Source organism: Cucurbita pepo, chromosome LG05 (genome assembly GCF_002806865.2).
Source record: "Cucurbita pepo subsp. pepo cultivar mu-cu-16 chromosome LG05, ASM280686v2, whole genome shotgun sequence".
NCBI lineage: Eukaryota > Viridiplantae > Streptophyta > Magnoliopsida > Cucurbitales > Cucurbitaceae > Cucurbita > Cucurbita pepo.
In genome coordinates this window covers 10,122,219-10,139,412 of record NC_036642.1, presented here as the reverse complement: position 1 = coordinate 10,139,412, position 17,194 = coordinate 10,122,219, and the positions used below count along the sequence as shown (strand labels likewise).

Below are 17,194 nucleotides of genomic sequence, written 5' to 3'. Positions count from 1 at the left end.
TTTTCGCCTTGAATTGCTGTTAGGAATGTTTTTTTTATAAAAGTTTGTATGATTCAACCATCCATAAACAAGTTGCTATTAGAGTAGGACATGGTTCGAGGATGAACGGTGAGATCTCACAATTCACCCCCTTAGAGTAAGCAAATGCTTCATTCTCTCTCCAAGCACTATGAGATCTCACAATCTACCTCTCTTGGAGGCTAGCGTCCTTGTTGGTACATCGCTTAGTGTCGGCTTTGATATCATTTGTAATGGCCCAAGCCCACCACTAGCAGATATTATCCGCTTTGGTTCATTACGTATCGCCGTCAGTTTCACCGTTTTTAAAACGTGTCTACTAAGAAGAAGTTTTCACACCCTTACAAGGAATATTTCGTTCTCCTCAATAATCAACGTGGAATCTCACAATCCACCTCTCTTGGGGTAAATAATGATTCGTTCTCCTCTCCTACCAATGTGGGATCTCACATGAACCAAGATAGAAACTAGTAGACATGTAATGCTCCGTAAATAAAGGACGAATCAACCAAAAACACATTTGAATGAGAGTTATCTTGATCACACTTGAAAGAATTGATTTCTTTATTCTTTGTGGCTCCATAATAAGAACTTCAAAATTAAGCATATTTAGCTCGAAACAATTTTTTATGGAGTGACCTCTCAAAAATCTTTTTAAAAACGTGACCATGTTTAGACTTCACTCTAAAACAAATAGATAACGTGATCATGTTCAGTCGTTGAATATAAATTATGGGCATAAGACGTTACATTTCTAATTATTATTAGTGTTCTTGTTATGGACTCACTTTTCTCCATCTTTAATGGATAAAATAAAATAATCATAGACAATAAGATAAAACATAAACCCCTTATTTAGATTACCAAAATGCCCTCTTAAGAATAATGTATGTATTTTTTTAGGTCTCTCAATTTGGATCTCATGTTTAACTTTATCATGATTAGAATCAAATAGAATCTTATCTCAAAACACAATTTTTTTTATTCAAGTAAATAAATTTCAAGCTTTTCGAGTGATAAGAACAAAAAAATCTCCGAAAAAATATATTTTTAATGGATGTTTCGAAAATGGGGTTTCAAGTTTGAAAAATGGTATGATCGATTATAATGGAATGCGAAATTCGCGAACAATTCTTCGCAGATTTCTTCTGTAATGACTAAAAACTTAGGTCAATGATGAATGATTAATGATCAATGAACTCCAATCACACTCTTGTTTTGATTAATTAATCGGTTATGGTTATTATATTGGGTGGAAATGACCTAGCCCCGAATTGTTTAACAGAGAAAACCCAGAATTTTTTTTCTCAAATCAGCGCAATGGCCCCCACTCTGGTCCCATTGGAGCTTTTTGATCGATCCCACAAAGTGTAGCCTCTCTCTATTCTCCATCCATGGTGGCTGTGCCTTTTTAGTTCATGCAGCTTCTTCAACCTCTCGAAAACGACCGATGGACTACTCTGCAGGAAACTGGAATTGGCTCTTCGATTACTCTACAATGGATGATCTCGCCGTCGCCGCTGCCGCTGCCGCTGCCGGCAACTTCTCCCCTCCACAGTCGGTTGGTTTCAGCTGGTCCAATCCCTCCATCAACTTTTCATCTAAAGACAGGTGGGTAAATTTATATACCCTTTGTTTCTATTACTCTGTTTGTGGTTATTATGTTCATCAAAAGCCGGACAGCCCATCAGCTTTAATCTATGGTTTTCCTTTCCCCCTTTATTGCTTTTTTTTTTCTGCAAGGAATTGTGATAAGATTGTTGCAACTGTTCTACACGTCTGCGCATCTTAACTGTTTGCTTAAATGCCATGCGATGCCATTTTAGGGACAGAGCAACTCGGTTTGTGCCTTTTGGGACTGTGTGCAGTGTTGGGTCTTTGGAAACCAAATTAAATTTTGGTTTGGCCTTCAGTACTATGCTGTAGCATGTGATTAACTGGAGAATCATTTAGCAACCAAGTTTATAATCAATTAGTTCTGTTTTCTGATGCAGATACAAAGCATTCCATTTCCCCATAACCCCACTTGAACATTAGTTGATGAACTCGTTGGATCTATAAGTCTCTTCTCTCTCTCTTGTTCTATTTTTAACTTGGATATTGGATAAACTATTCACTAGAGGTTATACTGATTCAGTTGGCTTGGGAAATGGTTTAATTTGTCTCTTTATGGATCATGTTATTGTTCTTAAGTTTGATTTTGGTGATATGACGTCAATGAGAGCTCAGTCAAAGGTATCAAATGGCTACTGAGCCTCTTAGATGGGGTGTGATTCATGCTGTTTTGGGTCAAGATTAAAAAATTGCTGATCCGGTGGGAGGATTATTATTTCAGAGTTCTTGTTTTCATTAGTTACCAGCTAACGCTGACTCAAGTGTGTAGAGTAGCCTAACTTCATCCGTTTGTTTCGTAAATAGCTAAGGTCTTAGTGTGAGATCCCACATCAGTTGGAGAGGGAAACGAGTGCTAGTGAGGATGCTGGACCCTGAATGGAGGTGGATTGTAAGATCCCATATCGGTTGGAGAGGGGAACGAAACATTCTTTATAAGGATGTGGAAACCTCTCCCTAGTAGACGCGTTTTAAAACCGTAAGGCTGATGATGATACGTGTAAAAGGATAAACCTTCGAACAATTTATTCTTTTTATGTGTGTTTTCCTTGACAAGACGGGCTGGATCTGTTGAGTTGCTACCTTAACAGCAGCATAGGAAAGCTAAGAAATTTTATCCCATATAACTGTCAAAGTTCGTAAGAGGTTTGGAGGAGATTGCATGCATGAATTAAGTTTATTATTTTGGTTTTTATTCATTGGATATTCACTTTTTTCAGCTTGGAGGTAGACTGCTCATATGGAGATCAGGACGGCTTACAGGAAGTGGGTCGAAAACGGTAAGTTTCTATCAGAACTACTGAAGATTTAAAACAGATAAGAATCTATTTGGGGTAGCGCTAAATTTGGCGAAGTAGATTTTTATGAACTATTTGCGAGCTGCAATGTCAACTGGGCTACTGATTCTTCGTCTTGAGCATAAATGAAAGCATTGACTTTTAGGAGTTCAGCTTGAGCATAAATGTTATAATAGAATCTATTTTCATCATCTCGTTGCCAATCCCTTCGAACTCAAACTAGAAGAAATGACCATGGACAGTCTGCCTTCACGGTTTGGCCCATTACGTATAGCCGTCCGCCTCATTGTTTTAAAACGTATCTATTAGGGAGAGGTTTCCACACTCTAAATAGTCGCCCTATCTTGATAAGCTTCATATGTGACTGGAACCATGTAGCCAGGGAAGATAAAAACTTTTCAAATAACTCTAATACACAGAAGATAGAAGATGAAAGAATACTGGGGGTGGGGCAGTAGTAGTTTTGCGAGATCCCATGTTGGTTGGGGAGGGGAACAAAACATTATTTATAAAGATATGAAAACCTCTCTCTAACATACGCATTTTAAAAACCTTGAGGAAAAGCTCGAAAGGAAAAGCCGGAAGAAGACATATCAAAGTTTGTTTTTACCGATTTTATTATAAGAACTTGCATTTAGTCAGTTAACCTCTTTTAGGAGTATGTAACTTTCAACTGTTAGTGTTTTTTTGCATCCAATGTTAGTGGCAGTTTGACACAAAGAACAGGGTCCAAACTCCCCTGTTATTATGTTTATTCCCTGATTTAGTTACATTCTACTGAATAAACACTAGATTGAAGAGCTTAAGCTATTGAGCTAAAAAGAACGAATCAATTATTATATTCTCAAATGTTATATAGGCCAAAGACTGAAACAGGTGCTGCTGCATCTTCCTCCAAAGCTTGCAGAGAGAAATTGAGAAGAGATAAGCTGAATGAGAGGTATCACATTTGATCAACTATTAATTTCATCCTTCTTTTTCTTTTCCTACTAATTCACCGTCTACTATGATTCCAAGTTTCTTGGAATTGGCTGCTGTCCTTGAACCTGGAAAACCACCCAAAACAGACAAGGTTGCAATCTTGAGCGATGCCATCAGGATGGTGACTGATTTACAAAGTGAAACCCAGAAGCTGAAACAATCTAAGGAGGATTTGAAGGCAAAAATCAAAGAATTAAAGGTGAGATGAGCAATGAATGGACCTCCCTTTTAGAAATTACGACTCTCCACAATGGTATGATATTGTCTACTTTGAGCATAAACTCTCGTGACTTTGCTTTGGGCTTCTCCAAAAGGCCTTGTACCAATGGAGATGTATTCCTTACTTATAAACCCACGATCATTCCTAAATTAGCTAATGTGGGACTCCCTCCCAATAATCTTCAACACTACCGAGCTTGTTTCCAACTTGAATGTGAACTTGTTTGATCTGATCTTCTCTTGCAATAATCTAATCTTTCATGTGCATTTGAGCAATACTTCTAATAACTGCAATGTTGAATTGTTTACTTAAATCCGATACACACGCAAACTGGAATTTACTTATCCCTTGATCTCTAAGCTCAGTATGGATGCAGGTTGAGAAAAATGAGCTTCGTGATGAGAAGCAAAGGTTGAGAGCAGAGAAAGAAAAGTTGGAGCTGCAAATCAAAGGGGTAAATACTCGAGCAGCTGACATCCACCGTCGTCCTCCTACACTGTCACCTGCATTCACAGCACAAGGCCAAGCTGCTGGTAACAAGCTGATGCCTTTCATTGGTTATCCTGGCATTGCCATGTGGCAATTCCTGCCACCTGCAGCCGTCGACATATCTCAGGATCATGTGCTCCGCCCACCTGTTGCTTAAAAGTGAGCACAAATGATTTGGTTCGTTTATCTGTGCTGTTCTTATTAACAATTTCCTTATATGTTTGTGTTTCTTTTCAACCATGTGTTTGGTTTTAAACTGTTGAAGAAGCTTCTGATGGTGTAAAAACTTTGTTTCAAAATTAGCGATGTTGTTGCTAACTCTATATAGAATAAAATCAAGTATTTTGCTGAATTTGGGAGCAGAATTTGAAATGTCTATAAGATATTTTGAAATGGATAGCTGGTAAAGGGCCTTTTATTCATAAGAACCCTGTAGAGTAAAAGCATTGGAACAAAATATTGTAGGATCACAGGAAAATGTATGCGGAAAATGAAAAATTTTCAGAGGGCCAAAAGAATTATGGCAACAAAGCTGAATCCAAGAGAGAAATGAACCATGAAGCTGCATTTGTAAGCTGATGAAGGAGGCGGAGGTGGAGTTGTGGGGGCTGCTGAGGGAATCAATGGCTGATCAAATGGAAATGGAGGGATTGGAGGCTCCGGTGTCGGTGCTGATGATGGTGGAGTTGGTTTAAAGGGCGGCGCTGGTGGGCTTGCGTTAGAACCAGGTGATGGAGCCAGAGGAGACTTTGTGGGTGGCTTCGTTGCAGATTTTGGAGGAGAAGCAGGCGGCGGTGAAGATGGAGCGACTATCGGTGGTGGGGTCGGAGGTGCATCCGTGGAGGAAGGCGGTGGTGAGGCAGGTGGCGGTGAAGATGGAGTGGCTTGCGGTGGTGGAGACGGAGGTGCATCCGTGGAGGAAGGCGGTGGCGACGAAGCTGCAAGGGTGTCAATTTGAACCTTCATTCCGGCAGTGCAGTGGCCAGGCACCCCACAAATGAAGAATCTTTTGCCTGCAGTCGAAAGCGTGATGGCTGTGTTGCCGCCGGTGTGCTTCTCAATGGGGTTGCTACCTGAACAGGACCCGAAATCCACCTCTTTCACTTCAACCACATCATGGTTCGCCGAATACACAAAACCTGTCAATGGTTCAACCACAAACTACTCACACCAGAATTCAGCAAAAATCTAACCGCCGAAGCCCACCGTTAGCAAATGTTCATTTAAGCTTATTACGAAACGTATGTCTATTAAGGAGAGGTGATACTAATGGACTGCGAAAATAGAGCATATTTGCTAACAGTGGACTTAGACTCTTACAATAATAAGAAGATATATAGAGCACTAACTTATAACATCTCCGACGTTGAAGCTTTTAGATGAAGCCCACGACTGCACGTCGGTGCCTATTTCCCAGCCATCTGAATCTCCGACTGTATAATTCCCCGCCATAGCTAATTCAACCACCAATGTAGCTGCAATTGCCAACGCCATTAACGTTCTTGAAGCTGCCATCTTCAAGCAGAGATGGCAGATCTGTTCTTGCAAGAAAGTCAAACCCAAAGAGACGAACTTGAACTGCCTTTTATCTCTGTTTATGTATGTATATAACGTTTTCAAATCAATATTTCAAGTGGGAAAAGACGTGCTAATGATGATTAGTCCAACAAGATATTAAATATTGTTGAAGTCGTTGTTAATACAGAAAGGCAGACTCAAACTTAGCTCATTCAAAGATGCCATTTTTGGTATTGAAAATTTGGTTTTGGGCGAAACCTCGCAGAACCCAGATGAGTTCTTCAAGTATATTGAGTTTTTTTAATGTGGGGAATTGGTTTAGATCGTAATGAAGTGGTAAAAGGGAAGACTTTTGAATATCATAGTACTGATATTTGTGTTGGGTGTTGTGGCGGCCATGTCGTTGTGGAAATTGGTATCAATGAGGCCAGGTCAACGGGTACAATCTGGAGCCAACTGCTATCATTTCATGTTCATTTGAAAGATTGAATTCTAATAAATAATACTCATTACCCACAAAGACTGAGTAATTGGAGCTTGGCGCAGGGACTCCAAGCACTGTCGAGGCACATTTTACGGCCCCAACTCTGTTTCATTTCAGGAGCTCTTGATTCATCACTGCCAGCCTCACTTGATCGTCTATTTGCCCGTAGTGCTCCCGATTTGAGTATCTCTACACGAAGTTTCGTCGCATATATTGTCGAGGATTGTTGGGAGGGAGTCCCACGTTGGTTGGGAAGGAGAACGAAACACCCTTTATAAGAGTGTGGAAACCAGTGGGAAGCTCAAGGCAAAGTCAAAGCAAAGTCGTGAGAGCATATGCTCAAAGTTGACAAAATCATATCATTGTGAAGAGTTGTGATTCTTAACATATATGACTACAACAATTTGGAATGAGTCAGCTCAGGCATGACTTGCCATCTTTTTTGGAGATGCTGGCGGTGTCGAGCACGAGGCGTTTTGTTGTGAGCAAAGTCATGGCAAATCATGTGGGAGGAGTGAAATAAGCGGGATAGTTCTTTAGCTCCTTTAAACTCATTGTTTATGGATTTGCTAGTTTCAAAGTGTCGGATTTTCTTTTGGGCAATACGTGAATTTTCAAACCCAATAAATTTACTTATAACTTTGCATGGAAAAGAGTGTTAGAAATCACGGAACTCCACAATAGTATCTATGATCTTCCCAACAATCCTCCTCTCGAACAAAATACACTATACAGCCATTGAACAGCTTCCCCTTAATTAAGGTTTAACTCCTATATCTAGAGCCGACAATCCTCCCCTCGATGTTCAACTTCAAAGCTCACAAGTTTTTTGTTCGATATTTGAGGATTCTATTAACATAGATAAGTTAAAGGCATGACTCTAATAACTTCAAAGCTCACAATCGTCTTAATTAACCAATGTGAGACTCCCTCTTAACAATTCTCAACAAAAAAAATCCTTTCGACCTACGTAGTATAAAAAAAATATAAGAGAAGGAAAGAAAAGAGAAAAGAAGAAAGAACGAGGGAAAAAAAGATAATGAAAATTGTTGCACATGACATCGAATGATGAGAAAATTAACCTTTTAAGTTAATAATTATTAAAGTGTCTTTAGATTAGTCCGAATTGGGTTGAGTTGAAAAAAATATTCGAACTAACCCAAAAGTTTTAGTTAATTGAATTGGTAACTCAATTCAACTCGAAAATATTATAATAAAAAAGATTTTTACAATAATAAAAACTTGTTTTTATAAATTATAATTATTATGAAGATACAAAATTATTATTAAATGGTGCTTAAATTATTTACATTAATTAATTAATTAATTAAAAAAAAGGAATTGGTAGTTTAAAAAAGAGAAAATCACATGGATTTGGATGGAAGACTGAGCCTGTAATTAAGGAGACTCCACGTGAAAAACCACTGAATTTTACGTTTCAAAAATTCTGTTTTATTTTTATTTATTTTTTTTTTCTTTTTTTCCAATTTCGTCTTCGTTACGACTGCTCCATAAATAATCCATCTTAATATATTTAAATAAAATAAAATAAAATAAAATAAAATAAAATAAAAAAGTATGGGTTTATACCGATATNAAAAAAAAAAAAAAAAAAAAAAAAAAAAAAAAAAAAAAAAAAAAAAAAAAAAAAAAAAAAAAAAAAAAAATGTAATAAATAAAAGATATAGTTAAAACACCCGGTAAAAAATACATTTTAATTTTTAATTATATATTATTCAAGGTAGCCCGACGGAGCCCAACATCTCATAATCCACCCTTGAGTCCCAGCATCCTCGCTAGCACATTGGTAGATGTCTAACTCTTGTACCATTTGTAATAGCCTAAACCCCAGCGTCCTCGCTAGCACATTGTCTATTGTCTAGTGTTTGACTCTGATACCATTTGTAACAACTTAAAACTCTCGTTGGCACACCATCCAGTGTTTGACTTTGATACCATTTATAATAGCCCCAAGCTCTAGTGTCCACGCTAGCACATTCTCCGATCTCTAGCTTTGATACCATTTGTATCAGCTCAAACTCCAACGTTCTCACTGGCACACCGTCTAGTGTCTGAGTCTGATACCATTTCTAACCGTCCAAGTCCCCAGCGTCCTCGTTAGCATATCGTCCGGTGTCTGACTCTAATACCATTTGTAACAGTCCAAGTCTCTCAGTGTCCTTGCTAGCACATCGTCCAGTGTCTGCCTCTGATATCATTTGTAACCTCTCAAGTCACAGTATTCTACATCATCCTAGCGTACTCATTAAGACATTGTCGAGTGTCTGACTTTAATACTGTTGGTAACCGTCCAAGCGGAACGTTCTTCACATGAAGAACTTTACAATCATGGAGAAGTTAAGTAAATAACACTAAACTTCCAACGTGACTTAGCTTTTGCCGTCGATTTCGCCCTTCACTTTCACTTTCAACCTCTCTATATCTCTCAAAACCTCTGTTTCTTCTCATCACAACAATGGCGATTCTTCATTCACCCATTAAGCTCCAACCCTCTTCTAAACTCATAACCCTCTTCTTCTTAATCTCCTCCTCTTTATGCACTGCCTATTTCTTAGCCTCTGTTTTCCTGCTGCGAACTTTCTCTCCGCCCCATCTTTCTTCTACTCATCCTCCCTCCCCTCTCTCCCTCCATCAAATCGTCTTCGGAATCGCCGCCGACAAGAACTCATGGCCCAAACGAAAGGATTATCTCAAGATTTGGTGGAAGCCCAGATTAATGCGAGGCTGTGTTTTCCTCGACGAGCTTCCGGAACACGAAAATCCCAAGAACCACGACGCTTCTTCGCTCCCCGCCGTCTACGTCTCCGGCGACACTTCCCGGTTCCGTTATACTTACAGAGGCGGTTACCGATCCGCGATAAGGATCGCACGAGTGGTGCTGGAAACGATAGCTGTCGGACATTCAAATGTCCGGTGGTACGTTTTCGGCGACGATGACACGTTTTTCTTCCCGGAGAATTTGGTGAAGACACTGTCCAAATACGACGACGAGCTCTGGTACTATATCGGAAGCAACTCTGAAACTTCCGACCAAAACAGAGTATTCGGTTACGAAATGGGATTCGGCGGAGCTGGATTCGCCATTAGCCAATCTTTAGCTAGAATTCTTCGAAAAGTATTCGATTCGTGTATTGAACGGTACCCACATCTCTATGGAAGCGATTCGAGGATCCAATCTTGTTTGACAGAGCTCGGAGTGAAATTAACCCACGAACAGGGCTTCCATCAGGTCGATTTAAAAGGCAACATTTTTGGACTTTTGGCTTCACACCCATTAACCCCATTAGTTTCATTGCATAATTTAGATCACATCGAGCCAATTTTCCCCAACATGACGGTCAAGGAATCACTCCAACATCTTTTCGAAGCCGTCGAGGTCGATTCACAGAGGATCGTGCAACAGAGTGTGTGCTACGATCGGTGGTTCTCATGGACTATTTCAGTGTCGTGGGGTTACGCCGTTCAAATACACGAACGGAATGTGTTCTTGCCGGATGCCATTAGCGTTCAACGAACATTCATGCCATGGAAAAGGGAATTGAGGGTTGAGCCTGGTTCTTTTGCAATGAACACGAGAGAAATTCATGAAGACCCATGTCGGCGGCCGATTGTTTTCTATTTTGATCGTGCTTCTTCTAATTGGAATGGATTAATTGAGAGCAATTACAAGAAAGCTTTTGTGAATTGCTCTTATGGTCCTAACTCGGCTAGAAGATTGGAGGAAGTCAGAGTTTTGTCTCGTAAACTCGACCTTGATTTCAAACAGGTAAGAGAAATTGTCAGAGATGTAAGATTTTGAGTAGTGATTTTGGTATGAAACTGATGTTGATGATGATGAATATGCAGTTGCAGGCTCCGAGAAGACAGTGCTGTGATGTATTGCCTTCCAATGGCGGTGAAGGATTGGATATCGCCATTAGAGACTGCAAGGAAGAAGAGTTAATTCACATGCATTAACAGTATAAGAAATAGAACTGGCCAAAGCTTGTGATTTGCCGGAGATTTTGAGTATTTTTGGGGTTTTCAATCCATGGTGAAAGGTAAAATGTAAAATTATGAGATTTTATTCAAGGAAAGAACAGNTTTTTTTTTTTTTTTTTTTTTTTTTTTTTTTTTTTTTTTTTTTTTTTTTTTTTGACTATTGTATAGCTATCCGTCTCATGGTTTTAAAGCATGTTTGAGAGGTTCGTTTCACCTTATACAAGTTCGTTTCCCCTCTAACCTTATACAAAATGTTTCGTTACTCCTCCAACTAATGTAGCATTACTCCTCCAACTAATGTAGCATCTCACAATTCCACCTTCTAGAGAGCTAGCAAGGGATCTCACAATTCCACCTCGTAGGGGGCTAGCATCCTTGCTAAGCACACCCTTGATGTCTGTAGCTCAAACCCTGTTCGTTTTAGACAGTTACGTATCGCCGGTCTTACAGTTTTAAAAAAGGTCTAGTGAGAGGTTTAGAGGTTTCCACACTATCATTTTATGTTTGATTTTTTTATCTTTTTGTTGCTACTATTGGGGTCAAGCATACTTGGTTGGAACCATATGACATTAAAACTCCATCTCAATCTAAGCTAGCTTGAGATGTTTGCAGTAGGATCTTTATCATTTTAGATTTCTTGGATGTTTCTGATATAAAGATTCTGTGTCTCAAATTCTTATTAGTATCAATCATTTTAAGATGAATTCATCTTGATTCCGAAGTTTTAACATCTGGCAAGAATTTATTTGGGTGTTCGTTTTGTGAATAGAAGGACACTGAAAATTGTATTATTATGCTGCAAAATTGGTGCTATTACACTCTCAGGAACACTATTAACTCTGCCAAAAGTGACAAAAACAGATTACGTGGGATAAAACACAAACACNAAAAAAAAAAAAAAAAAAAAAAAAAAAAAAAAAAAAAAAAAAAAAAAAAAAAGTTGTAGCTCTGCCTAATAAGCAATGATTTCGTGGGTGGAAAGGAAAGAGGCTAAAACACATGGACTAAGGTTGTCCCACGAAGGTCTTCATCACCTGTTTTCTCTTACTAACTGGATATATTTCACCATTGCTACTGTACAAATCAAGAGAAACACAAAAATCTTGTTAAACAAACGAAGAACCAACCAATTTGAGCACAAAAATAACCCAACCTCTTCCGGGCAATTTAGAACCACTCCTCTGTTATGGACAGTGATTGCTGACAGTCTGCCGCTTACGAAGCTTGTACTGGCTATAGCTACATCTTTATTTACAACCTATCAGCCATAACACATCGTTAATGGTTGTTAAATCACTCATATTCAAATATGCTGTTCATATAGTGGACACTGCATGATCAGCCACTCGTTTTAATTACTTTCTATTCATTAATTTACCTCTAAAATGAAGAGAAGGAAGATTTGCGAGATTGGTAAGATATCGTCCACTTTGAGTATAAGCTCTCATATGACTCGTACTCCACTTCCGAGCATAAGCTCTCATATGACTCGTACTCCACTTTGAGCATAAGCTCTCATATGACTCGTACTCCACTTTGAGCATAAGCTCTCATATTACTAGTATCAACGAAGATAATGTTCTTTACTTATATAAACTCATGATCTTCCTCTTAATTAGTGAAGGTGAAACTGTGGTACACATTGCTTTTACGATTGTACCAAATGGACAGATCTTACCTCTACAGAAATGTTCGAGACCCATTGAGATTCAAATTCCAGGACATGAATTTCATGATGTACTGAGCAAAAAAACATACCTTGTTCTATATGCCTTCCGTTTTGGGAATGAGACCTTGAGATGTGTTCATGGGTCATGGCTCGAAGTTTCTTGTCACGAGAGGATCGTAGTCATAGGCTTCCCCTGCTTTCACGAATCGGCCTTTAACCCTTTTTCTCGTATCAGCTCTGGCTTTGCGAGATGCATATCGTATTTGCTTTCCAAATCTGAACATAAAGGAGGTGCAAAGATCATCAAAAGAGGTACCTCTCTTTGTCACAATTCAGAATCTTTATCTCAACGGAAGAAGCCACGATGATGCATGAAGATACCCTTCTAAACATGCTATCTAAAGAGATGAATGAAAACGATGGTAATTAGACGAGCAAGGCTAATTCATGCCAAAAAAAAAAAAAAATGGAGAAAATTAAAAAAGAAGATACCTACGTTCTTGTTTTCTTCTTTTCATTGTATCTCATCTTGGCTTTATCCCTGTTTCGATCCTTCACTTGTGGAACAATAGCTTCCATGCTAGGGTCCCATGACGTTTCTCCCAAAAACCCCGGTGATAAACCGCAGTCTTGATAATCTGTACCACTGCTTTCGCCAGTGATATTTGAGAGTGAAAGTGATATGGTTGAATGAACCTGAGCAGTAGTAGGAAATCCAATGTTGAGGTTTCCATTGCAACTAGGATTCATAACCATACAATTTGAATTCCCATTTTGAATCGTGTTCATGGAAAGACCGACTTGAGATGATTGAAATCCCAAAAAATCTTGTTGCCCAGATAATGAATCCTAAATTAAAACGAATGCTTAGCACAACCAAGAGAGCAGAGTTGAATGTTTTTAGATGCGATGGATGGAGCCACATTATGTGCCAAACATTGATATCATACAGACATACATACAGACATACATACCTCAACAGGATTCTCAACAGTATTCTCAACAGGGCCATTAGATTCAGTAGACAAGTTTTTCCCCATTAGAAAACATTCCAATTCTCCAGCTCCAAAATGGCATTTCATCGTACCTTGCGAACAGCCAAACAGCTCTTCCTCAGTTTCCAAGTTGAGTGAAGCATCGCCAAGATTGAGACCCTCGCAAATATCATTGTTCTCATGAGTTTCAACATCCTTCAAATCGGAACAACCCTACAACAGTAAACACATCGCAGAATCATATTCACATTTGGATCTAATCAGATCGGCAAGAGATAAAACAAAATTAAGAAACCCTACCTTGGGAAGATTGGAGTCATCGGAGAGAAATGAGGGTTGAGGTCTGGACAAAGGCAAGTGATAAGAAGGATTCAGAGTGAAGGAAGAAGCAGGAGCAGCGATCCAGGGGTCAAACTTAGAGCAGTCATTGAACTTAGCAGGGAGCAATTGAGGAGAATCAACATCGGAGAAAGAAATGGAATCGGCATTGATGGAGGAGGAGGTGGGCCAGTGAGAGGGAGCATCGGAAGAGACGTCGAGAACGGAAGACCAAATTCGTGAAAACTCAGGGATGGAAGGGCAAGGAGAGTAGGAAGGAAGATCCTGAATAGGGGGACCCATGGAGGAACAAAGGTCGCAGTTCCATCCATAGGCCTGACAGAGCGGACATTTATGATTCATACAGCAGGCAATGGCGGGGTGAGCGTTGCACTTATCTCACAGCACTGAGCGAATATGGCGTCGTGATAGAGAATTAGCGGAGTGGACGAAGCCATCGCAGGTGAAACAAAGACGGGCACAATCGGATTTACAGTAAACAACCGCTATCATCATTCCACAGAAGTCGCAGAGAGTTTCCATAATTAACTCCTCTTCCGTTTGAATCATTGAATAATAATTTTTTTTATATATTATTTTTCATTATTTTTTATTTTTATTTTTATTTTTTAATTTTTTAATTCCTTGGCTTTACCGAATTTAAGCTCGTGGCGGGAATTCGGCTTTATGGTTGTATTCTTCCAACAGAAAAAGTGCCTTCATTCATATTTCTGGGATGACTACTCTATACCTAAAGAGCCTTCACTCTTTTTTTTTTTCTTTTTCTTTTTCTTTTTTTTTTTTACAAGAAAAATAATCAAAAAGGTTTAATCAAAGAAAATGTAATACGTATAATCTATAAAATATTATAATTTTCAATAAAAATGAACCAAAATGAATTTCGTAACCGTGTCAGCCTACCTAGATATTGTTCGTTTTAGCTCGTTATGTATAGTTGTTGTCGGCCTCACAATTTTAAAATGGGTGGAGAGTATAACTAAGCATTTTTAATAAGGGTGTGGAAACAATTTTAATATCATGAGACTGATAGCTATATGTAAGCAGGCAAAAACAAACAATATTGACTAGTGGTGGACTTGAATTGTTACAAATGATATCGAAGTTAGATACTGGATGATGTGCCCGCGAGAATGCTGGGCCCCGCCCAATGGGTAGATTATGAGATCCCATGTTCTTAAAAATCACTAGAGTAAAGGTGATATGGATTAAAGCGAACAATATCTGTTAGCGGTGGACTTGATTTTTTACAAATTTTGTGTGATTTAATGAACGTATTTGTATGGAACAAAAAAATGAAGCACATGTATAAATGAAAGGAATTCGTTAAGAAAGTATTTAACAGTGAGATAAAATATAAAAAATGAGAAATCATTAGGTCATGGATTGAAGTACAAACATCTGAATTGGGCATATTAAGTTTGTGTCTAACTGTTGACGATATTGTCGGTTGTAGTTTTGTTTACATCGTTCTTTACAATCTTCTTCACTCTTCTGAATGGATTATTCTTTTGCAAAACGCTTTAGATCTTAATTTAATTTTATTAAGAATTAAAATAAATGATGTAAATTTATCGTGAGAGAAAACTTTCCTAATAAAATCTTCGTAAATTTATCTCTTTCATATTTAATATATCTAATATATTAAATATTAATTTATATACTTTAAATTAAATATATTTATTTCTTTTTTGTATTTAACATATATAATATATAGTTGTATTATGAAATATTAATCTTCCGAACGAATTTAGGTTATTTCTTGAACATAATCCTCCATGAAAATGGTTCAAGATTATACCAATAACCTTAAATTTTTAATATAATTGATAATATTAAATTGCAACTAAAATAATCAAAATTATTATCAAAATTAAATCCGTGGTATAAAATCCAACCCATCCTCTTCGGTCACAATCATTTATATTTTATAAACAATATAAAATACTCTATTATAGCTATAAAAAAAACGTTATAAAAAGTTTAAGACTTTTAATAATAGGGGCTGTTATGACGTATGATATATCATTTTTTATAAGCCATTGTATCCATTATTTCTTGTTTTTAAAAGTCGACCAATGAGTTAGATTAGACTTCGGCCCAAATTCGAATGTACCAAAGTGGAATGGGATGCCAAAATTCAATTACAAACAAGAAAGCCACAGCCACCAGCTCCACGAATGGCTGATGATGTTCGGAGAGAATCCATATCACTTTATCTACCCATTCAAACAGTTTGGCCGGTGGACCCATGTCCTATTGCTTTCTCAGCCAGCCCAGCATGTACGTACACGTGTCAGTCACCAGTCCAAACCTGCCCGATAACATTATTCCAATACCTCCAATCCCAATTCACTCATTCCATTACTTCTGAGCCATTCACCACTACCGGATCATATGGTGGCTTTGTAAATGCTAACCGGCAACGACTTCCCAGCCAACGGCCTTGCCGAGGGCGACAACGTGGCCGAGCCAACCCCAAGAGTGCTCATCATATTAGCCTGTGTGCTGGACCGGCTAGTGGCCCGTAACGACCGCATCGTAGATGGCATCACTCACCAGATCGAGGAGTCGAGCAGCTGCGGCACTAGCCATATCGGTAACAGCTTCAACGCCTTCCATGGAGTCCGAGCGCCCGCCATCTCCATATTGAAGTACTTAGAGAGAATCTACAAATACACCAATTGTAGCCCTTCTTGCCTCGTGGTTGGATTCGTTTACATCGATAGGCTAATCCATCGACACCCCAACTCGCTAGTCATCTCCTTGAACGTTCATAGGCTCCTTGTCACGAGCGTCATGGTTGCCTCTAAGATCCTCGACGACGTGTGAGTCTCTAAATTCCAAATTTTAAATTTGTTAAGAATATTTAGCTTTCATTACCGTTTACCATAAATACCACATTTAACTGCAGACATTATAATAATGCGTTTTACGCGAGGGTGGGAGGGGTGAATAAAGTGGAGCTGAACAAGCTCGAGTTAGAGCTGCTTTTTCTATTGGATTTTGGAGTGACGGTTAGCTCTAGGGCTTTCGAAACCTATTGCTTGCACTTGGAGAAAGAGATGTTGTTGAATGGTAATGGCGAGTTGCAGAGGATTGAAAGACCGTTAATGGCTACCAATAGCTTGGACGACGTGTCGGAAATTTCTGTGGACGACACTCTAGCTTCCTCTTCGCCACCTTAGTAATCCACTAATTCAGCTACTTCATTATGTTGTAACGTATATTTTTTCGATTAAACACTCTGAGTTGGAGACAGAAATTACATTTTTAGTATATATAAGATAAGATATGTAACAATTTTGTCGGTATAGATTCATATGAGATTATGAAAAATCTAGCTCATATTATAAATATTAGTATATACTAAGAATGTGGTCGAGATAAATATTTAATTAATTAACTAAATAATATTACAGATACAATATTAATATTTAAAATGAAATATAAAATTTTATAAAAGTCTAGAAAAAGTCGATTGGAGGTAATATTTAAAAAATCTATTTATTTTTAATATTATATATTTTAGTTATTATTATTATTATTTTGGTCTAAGATTTCGTATTAAGC

The 17,194-nt window shown here is 38.3% G+C and overlaps 5 protein-coding genes across 6 annotated transcripts; 3 read left to right on the top strand and 2 right to left on the bottom strand.

Moving 5' to 3' along the window:
- Positions 1 to 1,362: 1,362 nt before the first annotated feature.
- LOC111794592 (transcription factor ILR3-like) lies at positions 1,363 to 4,969 on the top strand. The gene is made up of 5 exons (XM_023676643.1): positions 1,363 to 1,629; positions 2,850 to 2,909; positions 3,787 to 3,867; positions 3,945 to 4,107; positions 4,505 to 4,969. Exons 1-5 carry the CDS (start codon positions 1,469 to 1,471, stop codon positions 4,772 to 4,774), a joined length of 735 nt encoding a protein of 244 aa, XP_023532411.1. The 5' UTR covers positions 1,363 to 1,468; the 3' UTR covers positions 4,775 to 4,969.
- LOC111794591 (classical arabinogalactan protein 9-like) lies at positions 4,800 to 6,176 on the bottom strand. The gene is made up of 2 exons (XM_023676641.1): positions 5,967 to 6,176; positions 4,800 to 5,756 (listed from the first exon to the last, which is right to left on the bottom strand). Exons 1-2 carry the CDS (start codon positions 6,130 to 6,132, stop codon positions 5,119 to 5,121), a joined length of 804 nt encoding a protein of 267 aa, XP_023532409.1. The 5' UTR covers positions 6,133 to 6,176; the 3' UTR covers positions 4,800 to 5,118.
- A 2,857-nt stretch (positions 6,177 to 9,033) lies between these two features.
- On the top strand, positions 9,034 to 11,247 carry LOC111795766. 2 transcript variants are annotated; one of them, XR_002815247.1, is made up of 4 exons: positions 9,034 to 10,406; positions 10,487 to 10,680; positions 10,790 to 10,824; positions 10,925 to 11,247. XR_002815247.1 is itself a non-coding variant. In XM_023678339.1 (2 exons), the coding sequence occupies exons 1-2, from the start codon at positions 9,096 to 9,098 to the stop codon at positions 10,595 to 10,597; spliced, it is 1,422 nt and encodes a 473-aa protein (XP_023534107.1). In that variant the 5' UTR covers positions 9,034 to 9,095; the 3' UTR covers positions 10,598 to 10,722. The 2 variants fall into 2 exon arrangements, 1 of the variants encoding a protein (XP_023534107.1); XM_023678339.1 differs by lacking the exons at positions 10,790 to 10,824; positions 10,925 to 11,247 and having other exon boundaries at positions 10,487 to 10,722.
- Positions 11,248 to 11,542: 295 nt separating this feature from the next.
- On the bottom strand, positions 11,543 to 14,141 carry LOC111794790 (zinc finger protein CONSTANS-LIKE 12-like). Its single transcript, XM_023676928.1, has 5 exons — positions 13,586 to 14,141; positions 13,265 to 13,498; positions 12,787 to 13,139; positions 12,380 to 12,566; positions 11,543 to 11,879 (listed from the first exon to the last, which is right to left on the bottom strand). The coding sequence occupies exons 1-4, from the start codon at positions 13,964 to 13,966 to the stop codon at positions 12,434 to 12,436; spliced, it is 1,101 nt and encodes a 366-aa protein (XP_023532696.1). The 5' UTR covers positions 13,967 to 14,141; the 3' UTR covers positions 11,543 to 11,879; positions 12,380 to 12,433.
- Positions 14,142 to 15,954: 1,813 nt separating this feature from the next.
- On the top strand, positions 15,955 to 16,953 carry LOC111795759 (cyclin-U1-1-like). Its single transcript, XM_023678329.1, has 2 exons — positions 15,955 to 16,449; positions 16,536 to 16,953. The coding sequence occupies exons 1-2, from the start codon at positions 16,034 to 16,036 to the stop codon at positions 16,807 to 16,809; spliced, it is 690 nt and encodes a 229-aa protein (XP_023534097.1). The 5' UTR covers positions 15,955 to 16,033; the 3' UTR covers positions 16,810 to 16,953.
- Positions 16,954 to 17,194: the final 241 nt, after the last annotated feature.